This window comes from Taurulus bubalis (assembly GCF_910589615.1).
Source record: "Taurulus bubalis genome assembly, chromosome: 19".
In the NCBI taxonomy this organism is placed as follows: domain Eukaryota; kingdom Metazoa; phylum Chordata; class Actinopteri; order Perciformes; family Cottidae; genus Taurulus; species Taurulus bubalis.
The window spans coordinates 854692-880183 of NC_136607.1; the positions used below are offsets into that span (position 1 = coordinate 854692).

General features: G+C 49.3%; 1 protein-coding gene across 2 annotated transcripts; it reads right to left on the bottom strand.

Annotated features, from left to right (window-relative positions):
- Positions 1 to 25248, bottom strand: wdr91 (WD repeat domain 91). 2 transcript variants are annotated; one of them, XM_079234900.1, is made up of 18 exons: positions 25052 to 25248; positions 23103 to 23238; positions 21963 to 22142; positions 16623 to 16830; positions 16431 to 16513; positions 12955 to 13064; positions 9263 to 9434; positions 8807 to 9001; positions 6736 to 6923; positions 6477 to 6531; positions 6277 to 6372; positions 5679 to 5773; positions 4834 to 4987; positions 3856 to 3964; positions 3472 to 3584; positions 1665 to 1772; positions 1472 to 1561; positions 1 to 365 (listed from the first exon to the last, which is right to left on the bottom strand). In XM_079234900.1, exons 2-18 carry the CDS (start codon positions 23223 to 23225, stop codon positions 201 to 203), a joined length of 2244 nt encoding a protein of 747 aa, XP_079091026.1. In that variant the 5' UTR covers positions 23226 to 23238; positions 25052 to 25248; the 3' UTR covers positions 1 to 200. The 2 variants fall into 2 exon arrangements, with proteins under 2 accessions (XP_079091026.1, XP_079091027.1); XM_079234901.1 differs by lacking the exon at positions 25052 to 25248 and adding an exon at positions 24738 to 24868.
- Positions 25249 to 25492: the final 244 nt, after the last annotated feature.

Here is a 25492-nt window from a genome sequence, read left to right on the forward strand (position 1 = left end):
TTGAACTTTCACTGGGATTTTATTGTGATATGATTTGTTAGCAGGTTGGTGAGTTGTTGCTGTGTTCCATCACATCATTATACACATGTATATAGATACACATGTATATAAATACACATGACATGCTGTGTTAACAGCTTCTGGAATCATCTCGATCAGCGAACAGGAAACTGAACCCGTTCCCGTGAACTCTGACCCCTTCAGGGCTTCTGAGCCAGCAGCGTGCTCAGCTTGATCTTCCCGTCCATGGAGGCGGTCAGACAGGTGCCGCAGTCCACCGCCGAGCACCAGTCCACCGTCACCACCGGCGCCTTGTGGCCCCCCAGGGGCAGCATGCTTTCCAGAGCCGGCTCCCCATTGGTCAACTGGAAGAGACGACAGGGGAACGTGTTAGAAAAGTAAAATATATGAAAATAGTCAGTTATGTTGGTTTAAATCAGTGGTTTTTGTCACGCCCCACTTTGGAGGAATAAAAATGTCCACGCCCCACCGCCCCAACACAAAGCCTTTCAGAGAGCTTTCTGCTAGTTTGGTTTTTGCAAAACGCCAAGAATCAGTGAGTCAACAAGAGTCTTGGCCGTCTCGCATGAGCAAGCTAACCTGTTAACGACGTAAACATTTACATCAAAGTACAGGCATTTGCATGTATTTATTATGACGGTTTATGTCTGTGTACTTTGTAAAGTTCTCATGTAGTTCATGGAGAGTTCGTCCTGAAACCAGAAGCTAGCGGTTCATCCTGGTCTCATAGTTTCATGTTGAAGTGTCCTTGATGAGACACTGAAGCCCAGAGCTCCTTCATCACTAAGGATGGGACATGCAGAGAATAACTTCCCCACTGTGGGATTAATAAATGACCTGTAATACCTCTGTGCCCCACTAGAGGGTTGCGCCCCACAGATTGAGAACCACTGGTTTAACCAATACAATTACTGTCGTTACTTTAACATCTTATTAAAGAATATATATCAAAATGCAAATAATAAGTTAATAAGCATTCCAGGAAGCTGCGAAACTATTTCTGAATAAATTGTTTTGTTAATGCTGATGATTCAGTTCAGTTTATTTTAGAGCCTCAGAGGGCTTTACGATCTGTAAGGACGGGGAACGTTTGGTGGCGGTGAACATGTGCGTCGATGCCGACGACGATGACGATAATTGTAAAGTGACCCCTAGGGGACAAAGGTCATTGCATCGACATCTCGCACCTCAACGACCACGACTCCTTTCGCTCCAATCATTGACGTGAGGATTTAGAACATATTGAGAGAAACGTGAGCCGGTTATAAAACTGGTGTGTTTGATGCTTCTGGTGCCGGTTAACACAAGAGATTATTATTATAATTTGGACGAAGGTTCGATGATGAAAAATGTAGCGGAATAATACAAATAAGCTTTGTGCTTGCAGCATTATCCTTCTGTTGGATTCCCCCTGCTTAACACTCAGCCCGCATGCTGTGAGGAGCTTTACTCTGTAGATCAGGCCTCCGCTGCTGGAACACGTCAGGATGTGCTGGCCTTCAGAGTCGAAGGCAAAGAGTCGACCTCGAGGGACCTGAACCTGAGCGAGAGTTAGTTCACAAGTTTAAACATCGATAGGTTATGACGCGTTTCATTTGATCCATTTGCTCATGTGTCGGTCTGAGGTGCGCTCCATGTCGTACCTGTTTGTACCCGCTGTACCCCGACAGGACGAAGGGCCCGGTGGCGTCCTGCGGCAGGACCTGCTCCGACTGCTTCACCCCACAGCGGTGGATGTTCCACTGGATGAACTGGAATAGACACATACATGGATCAATTATTAGAACCAGGGTTCATACACATTCTGTGGAATCCATTGAAAAAAAAAAAAAAATGGTTTCCATGACTTAACAAAATTTCCATGACTTTATAATCAACATTTCCATGACTTTTAACCAAATGTCCATTACAAACATTTAGTGAAATCTAGGTGTAAACATAAAAAGTGAGTAAATGTAGTATTTAAACTAACAATGAGAACACAAAGCATACAGTAAACCTTAAAAGGTTTAATTTTATTTTAATTACATTTTTCAAGGACTTTTCCAGGCCTGGAAATAACCCATTTAAAATTCCATGACTCTTCCAGGTTTTCCATGACCATAAGAACCCTGTATAATGTAATAAATATAATATAATAACATGGTTCCCTATGGTCTGTGTTTACATCCTGACGTGAAACCAAACACAGACTTCTTGCTCATTGTTAAACCTCAGCAAGCGACACACAGACACACAGTGAGTTCATGAGTGAGACAACCAGCGTTGTCGTACTCAAAATCGCTCTCATGTTCTACTGATGTTGACTTGTTGTTGTCTCTGCCTCAGACAAAGGCTGACGGGGCTACACCAGCATCACCAGCATCACCAGCATCCCTACCATCCCTAGCATCACCAGCATCCCTACCATCACCAGCATCACCAGCATCCCTACCATCACCAGCATCCCTACCATCACCAGCATCCCTACCATCCCTAGCACCACCAGCATCCCTAGCATCACCAGCATCCCTACCATCACCAGCATCACCAGCATCACCAGCATCCCTACCATCACCAGCATCCCTACCATCACCAGCATCACCAGCATCCCTACCATCACCAGCATCACCAGCATCCCTACCATCACCAGCATCCCTACCATCACCAGCATCACCAGCATCCCTACCATCACCAGCATCCCTACCATCACCAGCATCCCTACCATCACCAGCATCCCTACCATCACCAGCATCCCTACCATCCCCAGCATCACCAGCATCACCAGCATCCCTACCATCACCAGCATCCCTACCATCACCAGCATCCCTACCATCCCCAGCATCACCAGCATCACCAGCATCACCAGCATCACCAGCATCCCCAGCATCACCAGCATCCCCAGCATCACCAGCATCCCCAGCATCACCAGCATCACCAGCATCCCTACCATCACCAGCATCCCCAGCAACCCTACCATCACCAGCATCCCTAGCATCACCAGCATCCCCAGCATCACCAGCATCCCTACCATCACCAGCATCCCCAGCATCCCTACCATCACCAGCATCACCAGCATCACCAGCATCACCAGCATCACCAGCATCACCAGCATCCCCAGCATCCCCAGCATCACCAGCATCACTAGCATCACCAGCATCACCAGCATCCCTAGCATTGTCAGATTTGCCCCCGGGCTGCGGCTGCATCAGCACAGGGTTGTGCAACCCTATGCTGATCATAATGGCAATACATGATGCTAGAATCCTTGAAAATACATATTTATTCCAGCATTTATTCTCATATTGTCAAATGTTCACGTTTCCCTTCGTTCAGCTTGTCCCTGTTATGAGCCGCATGTCTGTTTCTGTGCATTGAGAGCAACACAATGCAGGAGTAACATTCCTCTAATGTGTTCACACTTATATACATATATAATAATATACACTAACAATAAAGAGCTGCACAGACCTTTCCATCTTCTCCGATGCTGAAGACGGTGTTTTCGTCGTAGCTGAACTCCACGCTGTAGACCTCTCCGTCGTGAGCCCTCCAGCTCATGGCGCTCTCGTAGCGCTGCATGTCTACACACACGTCACGATGACATCATCAAGAGGAGAGAACTACGTTCACAGAACGCTAGCTGTGGCCATTACACCTCAATATGCTGTACAATGTGCCGTTTCATCTACTAAGATGCTTCAGGAAGATATTAAAATGGGCAAAACTGAGTTAATCCTCTTTGATTACTAGTCAGAAAAATATAAAGACAGAACGATGTCACTTTGAGCTCTAAATGCAATTTAGTTCATCTGAGAGTGAAAGTGATGAGAATACAATAATCATAATCATTACCAAACAGCCGGATGACCCCGTCAGCAGCGCCGGTCACCAGCAGGTTCCCGTTGTGGTTGAAGGCCGTGCAGTTGATGGCGACGGGTTCAGGCTCTAGAGAGAACTGGAGCTGGGAGGCGACAGAAGACTTTGAGAACACTACATCCAATGCTAACATGTTAGCGCTAAATTAATTATAATCACATCTGTGTCAGCTTTAAGCTAACGTGTAGCATGTTAGAATGAATAAACATGGTTGGCATGGTTTAGCTGTATGTAGAACTTACTGTTACATACTCAATGTTAAACACACATGATGTGGTGAGTATACAAACATGTTAACATCATGTCAACATGCAACTGTCATTATTATGAAATATTCTCTGAAAACTATGATATTTCTTTCTTAGCACATAATGATATAGAAATGTCTGAAAAGACACAAACATGATGCAACATTATTTTGTAGAGCCCAAAATCTCAGATTCTGCTCAGCCGGCTTAATGTGTACACACACATGACTTCCTGTCCCGGGACTCTCATTGGATCAGGAAGAACTGACTATTACTGTGACCGATGAGGTCATCTCATCAACACAACTCCAGCTCCCTGGCTGCTGGAAGGCAGCAACGATGCTAACGCTAACGCGTAGCGCGGAGGGCCTGAGCACAGCAGAGCTAGCATGCTACCTGGTAAACACTGAGGCTAAAGCGATGCACTCAGATGTAAAGAGGAAGTAAAAGAGTTATGTTGGTTCTACACTGAGACGAGGTGAACCCGGTCCTGAAGACTCGGGTATTTTCTGAGTAATGGACTGTTTGACGACTAAGACTTGAGGAGCCGGATCCTTCTGCCAATCTCCAGTAGACGGTCATGTGATGGACACGTGTGGTAATGTCCAAGGACACGAGGAGAGTCAAGGTGCTCTTAACTGCTAGCATCGCTCTGATACGGTAGCTCATTAGCTAAATACCGGTTACTGAACTCGCTGGTCATTACCTGCTGTTTGACCGTCTTGGTGTCCCAGAGCAGCAGCTGTCCCGACACCGGGGCAGGAGGCCGAGGTGCAGACTCTCCACCTGCAGGTCGACCGAGCGCTGCAGCCGAACAGACAAACGAAGAGCCGCTGGGACTGCAGGCTAACGACAAGATGCTAAGAGGCAGACGGGACATAGCATCACAACTGGTTCAACAACTAACATTATTCACTGCTGCAAAATGCAACACTAAAGCAAGTTTCTGGTTTATTAAAACGTTCCAGTATAAAACTGGATTATTATATGGAATCAGAAATATGTTGCAGACAACCAGCTGTTAGGGCTCAGTGGAGGTCGTCCTTCAATCAAAGCCTTGGATATTCTCTAAGATTAAAGCCGCCGGGACGATTGACCTTCTACGTCAAAGTGTTCCCGGAGCCTGGCGGGATATCCGCCTGCAGGCCGGGGTCTTGGTCCTGGATCACCTCTGACCCCTGATACAGGGGAGGCCACATGGGCCAAGGAACCAGGAGGTGAAGCCCTGTCCAAGAAACGTGCGAGTGCATTCCCAAAGCCAAGAGGCAGGCGGGTGGAGCGCCCATGCTGGTCCGTACACATCCTACATGTAGGCGGAGTTGAATTTTGAGGACATGGTCAACGCCTTGTCTGTACGACATCATCACCTGCGTCCTGTTTCTGGGGTTGTTGAGTTCTGTGATGCAAAGCTTTCTTGTTGGAAGATCAGTGTTAGCAATAGTAGATCCTAAGATGTGTATCCATGTGGGAGTCAGACTCACTGGTCTGACCTCAGTACAGACGCATGTGTGGAAACAACGGCAACACACTGTAATGCAGACGGCACTTTACCGTGGATGAGTTTCATCGATGTTCATCTCATAAAGATTCTTCTTGGCGTCCGTGTCGTACAGCCGCACCGTGCCAACGCCGCTGCCTAGCAACAACTGAGCGCACACACACGCACACACACACACACACACACACACACACACACACACACACACACACACACACACACACACACACAGGTTCACCTTTCATTCACCTGGAACCCTAAAATATAGTCTGAAAGTGGGAGGTCAACCCCATAATGTGACTGTGTCTTGATCCCCGGTCACTTCTTAGTGCGTCTCACCTACAGAGGAGTTCTACTGACGCCTGCTGCAGCTTCATGCATAACATCTTCATACATGGTATTTGTACTCACTGCTGTAATGAAGCTGCATTCTTTTGTCCAGGATATGCTTCTCTTTAGTTGTGTGTGTTGTATATATTTGGATGTGCATGTTGTGTAATAAGTTTAAAGACAGAAAATCAGCAAGCAGTTCATGTGTCACAGCATTCCTGTGTTTAGTAAGGGCCTGAGCACAGCAGTGGACTGATGACTGTAGCCATTCATCAGGTGCAGACACAGATCTGATGAAAGCGGTCCAGGTGCTGTTCGTACCAGCCGGTCTGGCTTGGTGGCCCACTCCAGAGACAGCAGAGCAGACTTGGACATGATGGTGGCTTTGGTCTGCATGATGGGGTTGAAGGACCACACCTGAGGAAGAGGAGGACGAAGGCTTTATCCTGGAATTATTTTTAATGCGTTTCAATTAGTCATATCCAATAATATGCATGTTTTTGCTTCTTCTAAGTTTTCACCTTGATGACTCCGTCTACGTCCAAACTGGCAACCCGGCGACCAGAACAGTCAACCCTGGAAACCAGAAGGACAGAAATACAACAAGAGACATACATTTAGGTTTTGTTGTTATCATATTTTATCTTTACGTGACTTTAAAAGGCAGTCAAGTCCACCTGCTGTAAAAATCTTAACTTTCTCAGATGGGGTTCCTCCTACAACCTGTAGAGGACCCAATCAGAACGATGCACGTGAGCTGCTTCCCTCCCCTGAGTGTACCTGCAGTGCATGATGGAGGAGTGGTGCTCTCCGTACTCCTCCTGGCTCAGTTTGATGAACGGCTGTTCCACCGACAGACCTCCTCCCTCTGCTGCTCCTCTGCAGCTCCGGCTGTGGGAGCTGGCATCAGGAGGCTCGCTGGCCTCCGGTAGCTCTCCCTCTCCGGCCTCCCCTCTCTTCTCTGCTGTCTAAAGACACCAATAGAAGGATGTTGTCAGTGTACATGGAAGAACTGTCAAGTGCAGCAATCCTTTACACATCAGTAACACCTTAACCTCAAACAGAAGGCAGCTAACTGTTCCTCCTTAAAGTCTTTATGCTGAGCTAAGCAAATCCCTCAGCCATCCAAGATGGCTGCCTCTGTGCTGATCTCTCCTTTACTTGTTCTATTCTTCTTTACATATTCATTTTCCTTGTTACATTTTCCAGGGATGGACTTTTGAACATCTGACAGGTCACCTGCCAAACCCTTTCAAGTTTGACTGAGCAGCAGGTCCAGATGAGGGAAACGGGCCAGAGCATGACGCATCGGTGTCTTCAGGACATGACCATGAGGATGGGGTGAAGAGTCAGGATGAGAGTCAGGACCTCCAAGTCTGAGGCCATGCTCTCTGTGGTAAAATGGTGGATTGCACAATCCGGGTTGGGGGTGATTCACTGCCCGAAGCGAGGGATTCAAGAACCTTGGGGTCTTGTTCATGAGTGAGGCAACGTGGAGCGTCAGCACTGCTGCGGCCGACGAACCGAACGCTGAGCTGAAGAGGAAGGCAAAGCTCTCGCTTACCGGTCCGTCTAGACCAGGGGTCAGCAACCTTTCGTATCCAAAGAGCCATTTTGACCTTTTTACACCAAAAAAAAATTGTCTGGAGCCACAAAAATTATTTGATATCACAGCTTCTGAAGTTTTATATATAGTCATATTATATATACAAAAAACTATAGTTTGTACTATAAGAAAAAAGACATTTGTTTACATTGTATTGCTATTTTACCTGTTTATAACTATCAAACAAAAAATAGTCACGTGTCGGCTACATTAAGGTTAATTAAAAACACCACTATGCAGCCCTTCAGGTCTGTCTATACGTGTGGCTCATGTGGTAGAGTGTTTACCTGTAACTGCAGGTAGCAGGTTATACCTGTCCTCCTCACTGAGCTTTACATTTTAAACGCATATCTTTCGCTTCGTTTCCACTGAGCGTCCTCCTCACTAGAGCACCGCAACCGGAGGACGGATCCGTGTTTACTAGCGGACGCCTCGGTGTCTCATGAGCCGACACAGAACCAGCAGCAGGAGTGGAGTCTGGAGACGTGATCCACTTCCTGAAAGTAGATCTACTTTACTCAGTTTGCTGCAGCAGTTGAGGAATCGCTCTTCTGCTCTCATCTGCGCGCGAGGGCGGGGCTCTGAGTCACGAGGAGCAGCTGCAGGGCGTGACGCACATTTAGTGAAAGAAACGTGGAAACATTTATTTTATTTTCAGTGACACAATATCAACAACACAACGCAACAGACGGGCTAAAGAGCCGCAGGTTCCGACCCCCGCTCTATGTCATGAGCTCAGGGGAGTGGCCGGAAGAATGAGATGGCAAATAGAAGCGGCCGAACTGAGCTTCCTCCGTGGGGCGGTGGAGCCACTGCTCCTTTGTGTCGAAAGAGACCAACTGAGGTGTTTGATGCACTTTAGAGATTTAGAGGCCCGTCCCACTGCTAAGAGTGACGACCCGGAGTTCCCAGAAAGAGCTGGAAAGGTTTTCTGGAATGCTCCCCTGAGCCTGCGGAGCCTGCGCTCTGGCTGGATGGACCTGAACAACAGTCCTGTCGACCCGTAACCTTTATTTATTTAGCTTTCTTGTCCCGAGATGTAATCTATTTCTGTGTAAGTATATTAACAGAGATGCAAACAAACAGATTCAAATTGCTCGTACGCATACTTTGCATGAACATCTGATGTGATGCATGGCGTACACATATGAGAGAGTACACATTGAATACACGTTTTCCTAATTGTTGAACGGTTCCTTCATTAAAAACTGACTCGGTGAGACCAGAGTCCTGAGTGTCCGGTACCTGTGGGGGTGGTTTGGAGAAAAGCTCCTTCCTCTCCTTCTCATGGTCCTGGACTTTCTTGTGTCTGGGATGAGACGGCTGGCTTGTGGACTGGTGTGACTGGTGTGACTGGGAGCTCTTAGGTTCACTGGTTGATGCCTGGCTGGAAACTGGCTTCACCTCATTAGCTTGGACTGCCTCTTTTGACTTTGCAGGCTAGAAAAGACAAATTAGTTTCAGAAAAAGATGATGTTCAGGTTTGCCTCGTACATTTGAGGACCCCAATATGTCTGAGTCTCAGTATTAATGAAAGCACATACAACATTTTGTATGTTGTGACATTTATATAGCAGCTGTTAAACCTGCATTTACAAACTGCTCATTATGTGTGAGCTTCACTGCTTTTTATCATTTTAACATTTTCCTTTTTAAAGAAATTTCAGTCCGACTCATCTTTTGAACCTGAAATGCTCCTACCAGATTGAGCGGCGGGTCCTTCCTCCCCGCCGCAGCCTGGCTCGGCGAGGACCCGGCGGTGAACTGAGGCAGTTTCACCGGAGTGCGTCGGCCTTGCGGCAGGAATGTAGAGAAGAAGTTCCTGGAAGGAGTGGTGGCCGTGCTGACCGGGCGCTGGCTGGACACCAAGTCCCTGCGGGGGAGGGGCGGCAAAAGGTCACCAGGTTTAACGCCGCAGTAACAATGTGTCCAAGACTTCATGAAGTCCAGATTTAGGAGCATGCAGAGATTCACTGAGAGCAGAGCAAAGGTTCCCCCAGTTCTAATCATTCAAACTCCCTCTAAAAACAGTAAAAAAACTAAACAAAGGTGTGTTCCCTTTGCACTATGAAATAGATTCACGAGGATCCTCAGCAGTCATGGAATATGAGGTTCCTTGGTCTTTGATCAGGTCTTTGTATGAAGTATGCTCTTGTTTGACTGTTGCCCAACACTTAGGCTAAAGACCAGATGTTGTGAACCTGCTTTGCCATTAGTCAGGTTTCCATCCAAATGTACTTCAAATATTGACCACATTTTCAGAACATCTGCAAAAGAAAACGCAAATCAATGTGCTTTCTATCCTTTTCTGTTGTGGGAAGGAGGTGGCATCCAGACAAACATCCAGAGACGTTAACTATCTGGTTGGCTCAAATGGTAGAAGACAATGTAGAAAACATGAACTACTGCAACGATGTCTTGTTTCATGTATTAAAGTGAGGAAGGTAATATCCTCAGCGCTAACTAGATGAGTCTCCAGCTGCGTCTGCCTCTGGAAGCTGGAGCTCCAGTGGGCATGTTGGAGTGTGTTTTATCATGCAGGATGCAATGACTGGTTTGAACCAAACAGCAGTCAAAACATGAGGTTACTCGACACGAGTAAAGCCTGAAAAGGAGAACATGCAGCTTCTAGCAGCACTACACCCGTGTGTTTATTTTGAGGTTCCTGCTCTCTTCGGATCAGATGGTGCCAGTAGTTCTCCAGCCTCACAGCTTTTGCAAAGCCAGTTCCTGTGACTACCTTCAGGGGACCATGAGAGCAGGGAGGACCGCCTCTGTCCGGAGCTCTGCAGCTAAGCTTCATCTGCGTTTTGTTCAAGGTGTTTACCAAAAAACAATGCAGACGTTTCCACAAATAATCCACCAGACCAGTAAAGGTGGAGCAGTGTCTGAATGCCTTCCACAAGAGGACGACAAACATACCTTTAAATGGCTTCTCTTAGATGACATGATTATTATTACTTTTTGTGCATTTCCATCTTTGATATCTCATCGTCAGTGTTACTGTAACATCATGAAGATCAGTGTGAGGGATACCGTCCAGAAAAGAGACCTTATCACAGTAGTGACCCCGTGGTTACCGGCGTATGTGACGGTGGCACCAACGTGCGGCAGCGCAGTATTAATATTCACATAATGTTGAGTTATACTTTCAGGCGCAGAGGAGAACGACGGCTCGGTTCTCCCAGGGTTCTAAAGCATGCATTGCATCCCGAGTTTCATATTTTGTATGCAGAGTTGAAACTTGAACAACAGATGTTGAGTTTATAAAGGTGGGGCAGACGATGTGAGCGCCATCTTAGTTTGATGTGTTGCTATCCAACCGTCTCATTGGCCGGATTCCTTTAGAGTGAACTACTGGTCGGTCTAGAGTCTGTAGAGTGAAACCTAAATGAATATTACTGTATGAATAGAGTGAAACCTAAATTAATATTACTGTATGAACAGAGTGAAACCTAAATGAATATTACTGTATGAACAGAGTGAAACCTAAATGAATATTACTGTATGAATAGAGTGAAACCTAAATGAATATTACTGTATGAACAGAGTGAAACCTAAATGAATATTACTGTATGAATAGAGTGAAACCTAAATTAATATTACTGTATGAACAGAGTGAAACCTAAATGAATATTACTGTATGAACAGAGTGAAACCTAAATGAATATTACTGTATGAATAGAGTGAAACCTAAATTAATATTACTGTATGAACAGAGTGAAACCTAAATTAATATTACTGTATGAACAGAGTGAAACCTAAATGAATATTACTGTATGAATAGAGTGAAACCTAAATGAATATTACTGTATGAATAGAGTGAAACCTAAATGAATATTACTGTATGAACAGAGTGAAACCTAAATGAATATTACTGTATGAATAGAGTGAAACCTAAATGAATATTACTGTATGAATAGAGTGAAACCTAAATGAATATTACTGGATGAATAGAGTGAAACCTAAATGAATATTACTGTATGAATATATATGTGAATATTCAAAAAACGGATCGTACTGACAAGAAACAACAATTCATCAGGTGAATTGTTTATTTGACAACATCAACTGCATCACAACACACAGTCTAACAGCAGACACTGCAACAGCAACAGTAACTTAGGTCAAATGTTTAAATCTGTACTCAGTGAATGAATAACAGAACAGCAGTTTTGCTGCTTTGAAGGGCTTCAAACTTCAAAGTAACTCTTTACTTCCTCACATTCATCTGCTCTCATGATACTGCTGCTTATTTTATATTTAAAAAGTATTATTTTTGACTTCTGTTGCATTACTCAGAATATCAGATTGTATTAAAAAAACCTTTCCTCAGAATTCAGAGAATAATCTCAGAACTCAAATCATAATTTAAACTGAAGCATGAGCAGAACGTTAGCAGGTCGGCCGTGTTCTGTTCCACATGCTCAACATATACGACTTCATAGTGAAACTTTTAAACCAATGCAGTGAGTCAGTGCACCGACATGAACAACTAGCTGCATGCTAACGCTCAACACCAACCAGTGGAGTCTGCCCTGTTTGTGGAACGACAGCAAACTCAACAACAAACCAGGCGGAAGAACTGCGATGGAGAGAAACCCTTCCAGAGGAGACGTGCGGCCGGCCATGAGCATGTGGACTGGGCACGACATTTCTCAATGCAACTAACACACACTTTACATTACTGCTATCCTTTGGTCTGAGCGCTTGACCTCACACTTTATTCAATATCTATTGCACTGCTGTTGCCGTCTAACGTCTCAGGTTATGCACCTTCTGCCAAGAGAAATCCTCGTTTGTGTGAACATACCTGCTAAGTAAACGGTTTCTGACTCAAGTCATTTGAACTGAAGCGGTCAACATCTGGTCGAAGTGGAAACATTCAGCTTTAATTCAATGGACAGACAAAGATATGTCGTTCTGGTTCAAGTTCATCTGGTTTCATCTCCAGAGAAGCTTCATCTGACCCGCTCAGCGGATGTGTTCTGGTCTAAGCTGCCTTCAGGGTTCCAGTGGTTCCTGCTGTGAACCTTCTGTATTCACATTCATGTGTTCACACACGGTATTCCTGTTGTCTCCGTTAGATTAAAGCGGTCGACCACAAACTGACGCTTCAGTTCTAATCCTCTGCAGTGGAGTGAAGCGGCAACACAGAAACATGGCGGCACAGTCCGGATGCTTATGGCCCGACAACTGCACAACACATTGAAGAGCTTCAACCTAAAGCAGGACATCGTCTATTCCTGTTGGTGGGGAATCTTTAAGAAGCATCTTTATCGGTCCAATAAAAACATTTTGGTTTCAAGCATTATATTGTCAATGGTATTTTAAAACGAGTGGCAGCCGTCTTAGTTGTAGCCAGTAATAATTATGGGATGGAAGTGTCTCACAGCTCGGTGTCCCCCAGGCGGTCCATGTTCTGGACATAGACCGGCAGCTTGTGGTGGACCATCTCGTCTCCCTCTCTCTGGTCGCGGCTCTCCGTCTGCAGGGCAAACAGCTGGATGACAGGAGACAAGGCAGAGGGTCAGATAAAGAACGTCATGAGCCTCTAGGCTGGGCGGTGTGGACAAACATTCATATCACGGTATTCTGCAAGATTCTGGCGGTTTCACGGTATATCACAGTATTATTTTTTGAGTAAACACATTCATTGACACCGAAAAGAGGCGCCGCCGTAGTTGTTCACCGCTCGCTGGCCAGCAGCTGTTTGTTGGTACACAGAGTGTTAGGAAGCTAAACATGGAGGGACCTAGGACCCAGGGGAACGTAGAGGAAAAAAAGACCGGAAGGGTCTGTCTCTTTCTGCGACAGAGTTTCATGATAGTCGGCGAGCTGTACCCAGCATGCAGTTAATAATAATAATAATAATAATAATAATAATAATAATAGCTAGGATTTAAATAGCGCCTTTCATGAAACCCAAGGACGCTTAACAAAGACATGAATCAACATAACAAATGCAACAGTAGCTAGAGGACATAGGCTTTGGTGAAGAGGTGAGTTTTGAGGAGTTTTTTGAAGGTGTCCAGAGACGGTGTGTTGCGGAGCTCTATGGGGAGAGAGTTCCAGAGTGTGGGGGCTGTCACACTGAAGGCTCTGTCCCCAAAAGTTTGCATTTTTGTGTGAGGGATGGAGAGCTGACCCGTGAGGATCGAAGGTTCCGGGACTGTGTGTAAGGGTGGAGGAGGTTAGATAGATGCTGAGGAGCCAGGGCATGGAGGGATTTGTAGGGGAGGAGGAGGATCTTGTAGGTGATGCGGGACTTGACCGGAAGCCAGTGGAGGTGGATGAGGGTGATGTGCTGCCAGGGCATGAGGAGGAGCATGAGGAGGAGCATAAGGAGGAGGAGGAGCATGAGGAGGAGGAGGAGCATGAGGAGGAGCATGAGGAGGAGGAGGAGCATGAGGAGCATGAGCATGAGGAGGAGCATGAAGAGGAGGAGCATGAAGAGGAGCATGAGGAGGAGGAGCATGAGGAGGAGGAGCATGAGGAGGAGGAGCATGAGGAGGAGGAGGAGGAGCATGAAGAGGTGGAGCATGAAGAGGAGGAGGAGCATGAGGAGGAGCATGAGGAGGAGCATGAGGAGGAGGAGGAGGAGCATGAGGAGGAGGAGCATGAGGAGGAGGAGCATGAAGAGGAGGAGCATGAGGAGGAGGAGCATGAAGAGGAGGAGCATGAGGAGGAGCATGAGGAGGAGGAGCATGAAGAGGAGGAGCATGAGGAGGAGCATGAGGAGGAGGAGCATGAAGAGGAGGAGCATGAGCATGAGGAGCATGAGGAGGAGCATGAAGTGGAGGAGCATGAAGAGGAGGAGCATGAAGAGGAGCATGAAGAGGAGCATGAGCATGAGGAGGAGGAGCATGAGCATGAGGAGCATGAGCATGAAGAGGAGGAGCATGAAGAGGAGGAGCATGAGGAGGAGCATGAGCATGAGGAGCATGAGCATGAGGAGCATGAGCATGAAGAGGAGGAGCATGAAGAGGAGGAGCATGAGGAGGAGCATGAGGAGGAGGAGCATGAAGAGGAGGAGCATGAGGAGGAGCATGAGGAGGAGGAGCATGAAGAGGAGGAGCATGAGGAGGAGGAGCATGAGGAGGAGCATGAGGAGGAGGAGCATGAAGAGGAGGAGCATGAGGAGGAGCATGAGGAGGAGGAGCATGAAGAGGAGGAGCATGAGGAGGAGGAGCATGAGGAGGAGCATGAGGAGGAGGAGCATGAAGAGGAGGAGCATGAGGAGGAGCATGAGGAGGAGGAGCATGAAGAGGAGGAGCATGAGGAGGAGGAGCATGAAGAGGAGGAGCATGAGGAGGAGCATGAGGAGGAGGAGCATGAAGAGGAGGAGCATGAGGAGGAGGAGCATGAGGAGGAGCATGAGGAGGAGGAGCATGAGGAGCATGAGGAGGAGGAGGAGGAGCATGAAGAGGAGGAGCATGAAGAGGAGGAGGAGCATGAGGAGGAGCATGAGGAGGAGCATGAGGAGGAGCATGAGGAGCATGAGGAGGAGCATGAGGAGGAGCATAAGGAGGAGGATCTTGTAGGTGATGCGGGACTTGACCGGAAGCCAGTGGAGGTGGGTGAGGGTGATGTGCTGCCAGGGCATGAGGAGGAGCATGAGGAGGAGCATAAGGAGGAGGAGGAGCATGAGGAGGAGCATAAGGAGGAGGAGGAGCATGAGGAGGAGCATGAGGAGGAGCATGAGGAGGAGCATAAGGAGGAGGAGGAGCATGAGGAGGAGCATAAGGAGGAGGAGGAGCATAAGGAGGAGCATAAGGAGGAGCATAAGGAGGTGGGTGAGGGTGATGTGCTGCCAGGGCTTGGTGCGGGTGAGAACCCTGGCAGCCGAGTTTTGCACATACTGGAGCCTGTCCAGGGCTTTGCTGGGAAGTTAGGCGGTGTAATTTTATAAATGTACAATTATCAGTGTCACAAACTGTTGTGTCGTGGTGCTTTACCTGTTAAAGAGTGTTAGCTGTTGGTTATTAATTGTTGTTATAAAGTTTTTAACCATGACTAAAGTTATAACCATTACATGTAAGTAGTATATGCGGTACACCGCACAGCCCTATAACCCATCATCATCATCATCATCATCATCATCATCATGCCAAAACTCAGCATAAAATAAATGGTTAACTTCCGGACGACCCACCCGGGGTCAGAAACATCTCTAATGAATTCACGATTGAAGACTGTAAAACTACAGGTCCTCACCAGGACAGGTTCATTGTTCATTCATTCATTTGCTCTTTAGTAGTTTAGCTATGCAACTAGTCCAATAAATATTTCATTTTGAAAGAACTTGATCATTTGATTTGTCTGCATGTGAAATAATAATGAAATGTACACTGTAAAAATAACTGTAGTAACCCTGAAATTAAGATTTAATTGATTAATATCAAATGTTGAGGTTGTCCTTATTTTTCCAAAAGGTTATCTTCTTTTACATTCTGTTAGTTCATATAATGGTATTATGGCGTAAGCTGATTACATCATTCTTTGATACTAATATATGGGCTTAAAATTCATACTTAATTTATTTAAAATCATTACATATTTTTATGTTAATTAATTAGTACTGATTAAAATCTGCTACCAGCAACAATGCTGCACTTTTGTGACGTGCTACAAAAAAAATGATGATCTGATAATGAAAAGGTTTTAATAAATAAACCAAATGCAATCCACCAGTTTGATGACAATATGATGGCACTCATTAAAAAACGATGTGACTGGTTTTAACTAAATGAGAAACATGTAAAAACACAATATGAACTTTGTGAATTGATTGTTAAAGCGAGTCTTAAAGGAACTGCCTCAACCACGAGAGGTGAATATGAATATGTCTTCATCACGTCACGCTCACCAGCTGGCTGAGCTGCTCGTTCTCCTCCGCCAGGCCCGTCGCCTTCTGGACTTCAGCATCAAAACTCAGCAGAACAGGCTGGGGTGACGACCAGTTAAGGACTGGGAACCAGTACAGAGTTTACATGTCAAACAGACCAAGGGGATCAGTTCTTTACAGCGGCTTCATTCTGGACGATACGCTGAAGGATATGCATGCACTGGAAGAGGACGGACAGGAAGTTGTGCAGCGACACCAGGAAGGTGTCGGCCCACTGGCGGGAGAAGTAGGGAGAGAAGGCGGGGTTCTGGTCGGGGGCGGGGATGAACGGCAGAATGAACCAATCACGCCACTCGACCTGACCCTGCAGCTCCAGCGCCTGCTTCTGGAAGAACTCCTGAGTCTTCTCCAGGTTCCCTTTCTGAGGGGACGAGAGGACGAGGGGATGAGGGGACGAGAGGATGAGAGGATGAGGGGACGAGGGGACGAGAGGACGAGAGGATGAGAGGACGAGGGGACGAGAGGATGAGGGGACGAGAGGAAAGGGGATGAGAGGATGAGGGGACGAGAGGAAAGGGGATGAGAGGACGAGAAGACGAGGTGACGAGAAGATGAGGGGACGAGGGGATGAGAGGATGAGGGGACGAGAGGAAAGGGGATGAGAGGATGAGGGGACGAGAGGAAAGGGGATGAGAGGACGAGAAGACGAGGTGACGAGAAGATGAGGGGACGAGGGGATGAGAGGATGAGAGGATGAGGGGACGAGGGGATGAGAGGATGAGGGGACGAGAGGAAAGGGGATGAGAGGACGAGGGGATGAGGGGACGAGAGGACGAGGGGACGAGGGGACAGGGGATGAGAGGATGAGAGGATGAGAGGACGAGGGGACAAGGGGACGAGAAGATGAGAGGACGAGGGGACGAGGGGATGAGAGGACGAGGGGACGAGAGGATGAGAGGATGAGAGGACGAGGGGACGAGAGGATGAGAGGACGAGGGGAAAGGGGACGAGAAGATGAGAGGACGAGGGGATGAGGGGACGAGGGGATGAGGGGAAAGGGGACGAGAAGATGAGAGGACGAGGGGACGAGAGGACGAGAAGATGAGAGGACGAGGGGACGAGAGGACGAGGGGACGAGAGGATGAGAGGACGAGGGGACGAGAGGACGAGAGGACGAGGGGATGAGAGGACGAGAGGATGAGGGGACAAGAAGATGAGAGGACGAGGGGACGAGAGGACGAGGGGACGAGGGGACGAGAGGATGAGAGGATGAGGGGACGAGGGGATGAGAGGATGAGGGGACGAGGGGATGAGAAGATGAGAGGATGAGAGGACGAGGGGACGAGGGGACGAGAGGACGAGGGGACGAGGGGACGAGAAGATGAGGGGACGAGGGGACGAGGGGATGAGAGGACGAGAGGACGAGGGGATGAGGGGATGAGAGGATGAGGGGATGAGGGGACGAGAGGACGAGAGGACGAGGGGATGAGAAGATGAGAAGATGAGAGGACGAGGGGACGAGGGGACGAGAAGATGAGAGGACGAGGGGACGAGGGGATGAGAGGACGAGAGGACGAGGGGACGAGAAGATGAGAGGACGAGAGGACGAGGGGATGAGAGGATGAGAGGATGAGAGGACGAGGGGACGAGGGGACGAGAGGACGAGAGGATGAGAGGACGAGGGGACGAGGGGACGAGGGGACGAGAAGATGAGAGGACGAGAGGACGAGAGGACGAGGGGACGAGAGGATGAGGGGACGAGAAGACGAGAAGACGAGGGGACGAGGGGACGAGAGGACGAGGGGATGAGGGGACGAGGGGACGAGGGGACGAGAGGACGAGGGGACGAGAAGATGAGAGGACGAGGGGACGAGGGGATGAGAGGACGAGAGGACGAGAGTATGAGGGGATGAGGGGATGAGGGGATGAGGGGACGAGAGGACGAGGGGACGAGAGGACGAGAGGACGAGGGGACGAGAGGATGAGGGGACGAGGGGATGAGAGGATGAGGGGACGAGGGGATGAGAAGATGAGAGGATGAGAGGACGAGGGGACGAGGGGACGAGAAGATGAGAGGACGAGGGGACGAGGGGATGAGAGGACGAGGGGATGAGGGGACGAGGGGATGAGGGGACGAGGGGACGAGGGGATGAGAAGATGAGAAGATGAGAGGACGAGGGGACGAGGGGACGAGAAGATGAGAGGACGAGGGGACGAGGGGATGAGAGGACGAGAGGACGAGGGGACGAGAAGATGAGAGGACGAGGGGATGAGAGGACGAGAGGACGAGAGGACGAGGGGATGAGAGGATGAGAGGACGAGGGGACGAGGGGACGAGGGGACGAGAGGATGAGGGGACGAGGGGACGAGAGGACGAGGGGACGAGGGGACGAGAAGATGAGAGGACGAGAGGACGAGAGGATGAGGGGACGAGAGGATGAGGGGACGAGAAGACGAGGGGACGAGGGGACGAGGGGACGAGGGGACGAGAAGATGAGAGGACGAGGGGACGAGGGGATGAGAGGACGAGAGGACGAGAGTATGAGGGGATGAGGGGATGAGAGGATGAGGGGATGAGGGGACGAGAGGACGAGGGGACGAGAGGACGAGAGGACGAGGGGACGAGGGGACGAGAGGACGAGAGGACGAGGGGACGAGAAGATGAGAGGACGAGGGGACGAGAGGACGAGAGGATGAGGGGATGAGGGGATGAGAGGATGAGAGGACGAGAGGACGAGAGTATGAGAGGATGAGAGGATGAGGGGATGAGGGGATGAGGGGACGAGAGGACGAGGGGACGAGAGGACGAGGGGACGAGGGGACGAGAGGACGAGAGGACGAGGGGACGAGAAGATGAGAGGACGAGGGGATGAGAGGACGAGAGGACGAGGGGATGAGGGGATGAGAGGATGAGAGGACGAGGGGACGAGGGGACGAGGGGACGAGGGGACGAGAGGACGAGGGGACGAGGGGACGAGAAGATGAGAGGACGAGAGGACGAGAGGACGAGGGGACGAGAAGACGAGAAGACGAGGGGACGAGAGGATGAGGGGACGAGAAGACGAGAAGACGAGAGGACGAGGGGACGAGGGGACGAGAAGATGAGAGGACGAGAGGACGAGAGGATGAGGGGACGAGAAGACGAGAAGACGAGGGGACGAGGGGACGAGAGGACGAGGGGACGAGGGGACGAGAGGACGAGAAGATGAGAGGACGAGGGGACGAGGGGATGAGAGGACGAGAGGACGAGAGGATGAGGGGATGAGGGGATGAGAGGATGAGGGGATGAGGGGATGAGGGGACGAGAGGACGAGGGGACGAGAGGACGAGGGGACGAGAGGATGAGGGGACGAGGGGATGAGAGGATGAGGGGACGAGGGGATGAGAAGATGAGAGGATGAGAGGACGAGGGGACGAGGGGACGAGAGGACGAGGGGACGAGGGGACGAGAAGATGAGAAGACGAGGGGACGAGGGGACGAGGGGATGAGAGGACGAGGGGACGAGGGGACGAGGGGATGAGAGGATGAGGGGATGAGGGGACGAGAGGACGAGGGGACGAGGGGACGAGGGGACGAGGGGACGAGAGGACGAGGGGACGAGGGGACGAGAGGACGAGGGGACGAGAAGATGAGAGGACGAGAGGACGAGAGGATGAGGGGACGAGAGGATGAGGGGACGAGAAGACGAGAAGACGAGGGGACGAGGGGACGAGAGGATGAGAGGACGAGGGGACGAGGGGACGAGGGGATGAGAGGACGAGGGGACGAGGGGACGAGGGGATGAGAGGATGAGGGGATGAGGGGACGAGGGGACGAGGGGATGAGAAGATGAGAGGACGAGGGGACGAGAAGATGAGAGGACGAGAGGACGAGAGGATGAGGGGACGAGAGGATGAGGGGACGAGAAGACGAGAAGACGAGGGGACGAGGGGACGAGAAGATGAGAGGACGAGGGGACGAGGGGACGAGGGGATGAGAGGACGAGGGGATGAGGGGACGAGGGGATGAGAGGATGAGGGGATGAGGGGACGAGAGGACGAGGGGACGAGGGGATGAGAAGATGAGAGGACGAGGGGACGAGGGGACGAGAGGACGAGGGGACGAGGGGACGAGAGGACGAGGGGACGAGAAGATGAGAGGACGAGAGGACGAGAGGATGAGGGGACGAGAGGATGAGGGGACGAGAAGACGAGAAGACGAGGGGACGAGGGGACGAGAGGACGAGGGGACGAGGGGACGAGAGGACGAGAGGACGAGGGGACGAGAAGATGAGAGGACGAGGGGACGAGGGGATGAGAGGACGAGAGGACGAGAGTATGAGGGGATGAGGGGATGAGAGGATGAGGGGATGAGGGGACGAGGGGACGAGAGGACGAGGGGACGAGAGGACGAGAGGACGAGGGGACGAGGGGACGAGAGGACGAGAGGACGAGGGGACGAGAGGACGAGGGGACGAGGGGACGAGGGGACGAGAAGACAAGGGGATGAGGGGATGAGGGGACGAGAAGACAAGGGGATGAGGGGACGAGAGGACGAGAGGACGAGGGGACGAGAAGACAAGGGGATGAGGGGACGAGGGGACGAGAGGACAAGGGGATGAGGGGATGAGGGGACGAGAGGACAAGGGGATGAGAGGACAAGGGGATGAGGGGACGAGAGGACAAGGGGATGAGAGGACGAGGGGACGAGAGGTCGAGAGGACAAGGGGACAAGGGGATGAGGGGACGAGGGGACGAGGGGACAAGGGGACAAGGGGACGAGGGGACGAGGGGACGAGGGGATGAGGGGACGAGGGGACGAGGGGACGAGGGGAGGACGAGGGGACGAGAGGACAAGGGGTCGAGAGGACAAGGGGATGAGGGGACGAGAGGACGAGGGGACGAGAGGACGAGGGGACGAGGGGACGAGGGGACGAGAGGACAAGGGGTCGAGAGGACAAGGGGATGAGGGGACGAGAGGACGAGGGGACGAGGGGTCGAGAGGACAAGGGGTCGAGAGGACAAGGGGACGAGGGGACAAGGGGACGAGGGGACGAGGGGACAAGGGGAGGTGTAGTCAGGGTTTATACACATTCTGACCAATGGATTTCCATGACTTTTAACTAAATGTCACAAGCATTTAGTGAAGTCTGGGTGTAAACAGTAGAAAGTGAGTAAATGTAGTATTTAAACTAACAATGAGAACACAAAGCATACAGTAAACCTTAATTACTCAAATGAATGAGACCATAGTTTGATTAAAAGAATAAACATTTATATAGATGCCTGTATGTATGCCTGCTTATATTCTGAGTCTCTTTTAAAAGCATATTCATTACTTCAAACTCAGCGTAAATGAACGAAATGAACACATGAATATAACACATTTACATGAACACATGAATATAACACATTTACATGACTTTTACTAAACTTTGGGGGTTTTATTTTTTTCCATGACTTTTCCAGGCCTGAAATAACCATTTTAAACTTCCAGGTTCTCCATGACCGTGAGAAGCCTGAGTGCTAGAGACTGTTAACCGGTTGTAGAGCTGCGGTTCTGGACCTTTCTACCTGGATGGTGTTGATGACGTAGTATCTGTACAGGCTGGTCCTCAGCTTGTTGACGGTGGATCTGTAGACGTCCTCCAGGCGGCACAGCAGGCGGCGGTCCAGGTAAAGCCAGTACTCCTTCAGCCCGAACAGGTCGAAGCTCTGGACAAACTGCTGCAGCTGCTCCATGATCTTATCCACCTGCAACACCACGCTACAGTCAGCACACGCTACAGTCAGCACGCGCTACAGTCAGCACGCGCTACAGTCAGCACACGCTACAGTCAGCATGCGCTACAGTCAGCACACACGCTACAGTCAGCACACACGCTACAGTCAGCACGCGCTACAGTCAGCACGCGCTACAGTCAGCACACACGCTACAGTCAGCACGCGCTACAGTCAGCACGCGCTACAGTCAGCACGCGCTACAGTCAGCACACACGCTACAGTCAGCACACGCTACAGTCAGCACACACGCTACAGTCAGCACGCGCTACAGTCAGCACGCGCTACAGTCAGCACGCGCTACAGTCAGCACACACGCTACAGTCAGCACACACGCTACAGTCAGCACACGCGCTACAGTCAGCACACGCGCTACAGTCAGCACGCGCTACAGTCAGCACGCGCTACAGTCAGCACACGCTACAGTCAGCACACGCTACAGTCAGCACGCGCTACAGTCAGCACACGCTACAGTCAGCACACACGCTACAGTCAGCACACACGCTACAGTCAGCACACACGCTACAGTCAGCACACACGCTACAGTCAGCACACACGCTACAGTCAGCACACACGCTACAGTCAGCACACGCTACAGTCAGCACACGCTACAGTCAGCACACACGCTACAGTCAGCACACACGCTACAGTCAGCACACGCTACAGTCAGCACACGCTACAGTCAGCACACGCTACAGTCAGCACACACGCTACAGTCAGCACACACGCTACAGTCAGCACACACGCTACAGTCAGCACACGCTACAGTCAGCACACGCTACAGTCAGCACGCGCTACAGTCAGCACACGCTACAGTCAGCACACGCTACAGTCAGCACACGCTACAGTCAGCACGCGCTACACGGGAACGTTCTGAGGTTTTAGGACGGGAACCATGAAAGTCATTCTTGACGTAATGGAGCACATATCCACCCTGAAGCCTTTCTCCTTGTCGGCCTTGATGTCCGTGTCCAGGTGCTTCAGGGTGCTGGTGAAGCCGCGGTACATCAGGTACTCCCTCACGTGCTCGTCGGTCCGCTCCACCGCCGACGCCATCGTGACCTCTGACCTGTGAGGCACAATCACACGTCTCCTGTTATTTACAGCCAGATACAACCCTGTGCTCTTCAGTTTCACTGTTCTGACCAATACATGGTGTGTGAATGCTCCTCTATTGTAGAGTTATATATATATATGAAACTGAGTTGGTTTGTGAGCTAAAATACGTTATAGCGGATCTCTCTCTCTCTCTCCCTCTCTCTCTCCCTCTCTCTCTCCCTCTCTCTCTCTCCCTCTCTCCCTCTCCCTCTCTCCCTCTCTCTCCCTCTCTCTCCCTCTCTCTCTCTGTGTGTTCAGATGTGTAGATATCAGTCTATATGTTACTGGTTATGAGTAAATAAAGAAGTGAATTATACAGTTTTTATAGCAATATCTGCCATAGAGCTCCACAGCTCCACGGGTTCAGAGTGAAATGATGCGTCTTGGTCTGATGTCACATGATGTCTGCCTCGAATCTCTCTACTCATTGGAATAAAGAAATGAGATCCTGTGTGGATAACACATGGAAATAAGAAGCCACCTTCATCTTTGTCAAACTGTAGAAAGACAACAAATAAAAGCTGGTATGCCACTGACCCTCCAGACCAAGCAGCAGATGGACATACAAAGGGAAATATCTGCATCTAATGACATTATATCAAAGTTAGGAATGTGTAGCCCAGTACAGTTTATTTTATTTACCGTTGGCTAACGAACTAATTAAAAACACACTGCTATAATGCTGAACTTAGTTGGTCAAATGTGATGATTTGTTTGAAGGATGGAAGCTGGCAAAATAAAAAAATAATAAATAAATGACTCGATACATAAATTATAATTATAATTATCTCATTTATATTAATGCAAAGAAGGGGAAATAAAATAGAAGAGTTAATAAATTCTGGAATTAATGCCTTCCTGTTAATTAATACTGTCATTCCTGTATCCGTTATTTTGGCAGGTGACGTAAATCGTATTGTCCAACAAGCTTCCTGTACTTTCTCCCATAGAACGCTTTACAACTAGTATATTACAGGTCTAGATTTGTATTGCATATACATAATAAGAGATGCTCTCTGTGTGTTACGTTGTCCTTTTAGCAGTTAGTCACTCGGCTCGTTGGAGAGGATCCAGTTCTGCGGAGAATCGATCAGCGTGCAATGCATCGCAGTAGCCCTCCACCGACCGTGTGGCCCAGTGCATGATGGGAAACGCCTGCTGTCCCACATCAGAGAGCTGATTGGCTCTTAGATCTGACAGCAAACACCACATGTTGGAGAACATTATTATTTATGTGTAGTTTAACACTAAACGCTGGATTGTTGACTATTAGTCTCATGTTTAATCTAAAAACACATCTTCTGTGGTTGTTAATAAAGATTATTTACATAACACATTCACAGGCAGACATAAAAAGACCAAAGGATGCAGCTACACATACATGTCTACATAAATATATATTTGTAAACACACATGAATGAATCCAAACGTGATCTGTAAACTACAAGTAGCCTACAGATGGGAACTAACCGGAAGACGTGTTCTGTGACTTCCTGTGTTTACTTTGAAGGCTGAAACCTGTCCTCCTCCTGCTGCTGCTGCTGCTGCTCTCTGGGTTCCAGGAGAGAAGAAGCTCTTTGAACGAGCCTATTGGGATTACTTCCGCTTTTATTAACAAAACAAACCTACTTTAGCGGCCATAGTTATGGACTTAACACCTTCTGAGTACCGCCGTGTCGCAGTTCACGAAGAGGCGTTCCACCTGAACACGATGGCCGTTCAGTTTAACCTGAAGCACGTAAAGGTGTCGTTCATTCGGGCCTTCCAGACTGACATGTACGCACCTCGGCTCCACGAGAGATGCGCGCGCTGGTTTCCTCGCGCAGGAGAAGCGCGCGTGACAGCGCGGGAGCGTCAAGCCGCGGGAACGGTGTCGAGATCAAAAGGCACGCCGCCGCTCCGCCGCCACCATCTGAAGGGGACAGCGAGAGAAATGTTCCCACAACACGGACACTCTGCTCCGGCTGTGTTGTTGTCTAGAAGTCATGTGACGAGGGCTGCTGCTTCTTCTTCTTCTTCTTCTTCTTCTTCTTTGAGGCTTATATTATTGGCGGTTGGCAAACAACTGTTTGGTGCATTACCGCCACCTACTGGTGAGGATCAGGACGTCTAGCACTGGCCCTGTCAACAAATAATATACTAAATACAATTACAAAAACAACCAACAACAAAACTAAAATAACAAAAATATATATATGTACACATAGCTTCAACAAACCAAACCA

Bases quoted from the DNA above. Each gene is read 5' to 3' on its own strand.
- wdr91 (XM_079234900.1), bottom strand. From the start codon at position 23,225: ATGGCGTCGGCGGTGGAGCGGACCGACGAGCACGTGAGGGAGTACCTG. The intron at 9,435-12,954 runs GTGAGACACTTC...CCTCCCCCGCAG, and splicing joins CGCCTGGGGGACACCGAGCT to GGACTTGGTGTCCAGCCAGC. The intron at 1,562-1,664 runs GTACGACATGGA...ACTCTCGCTCAG, and splicing joins GGTACAGCGGGTACAAACAG to GTTCAGGTCCCTCGAGGTCG.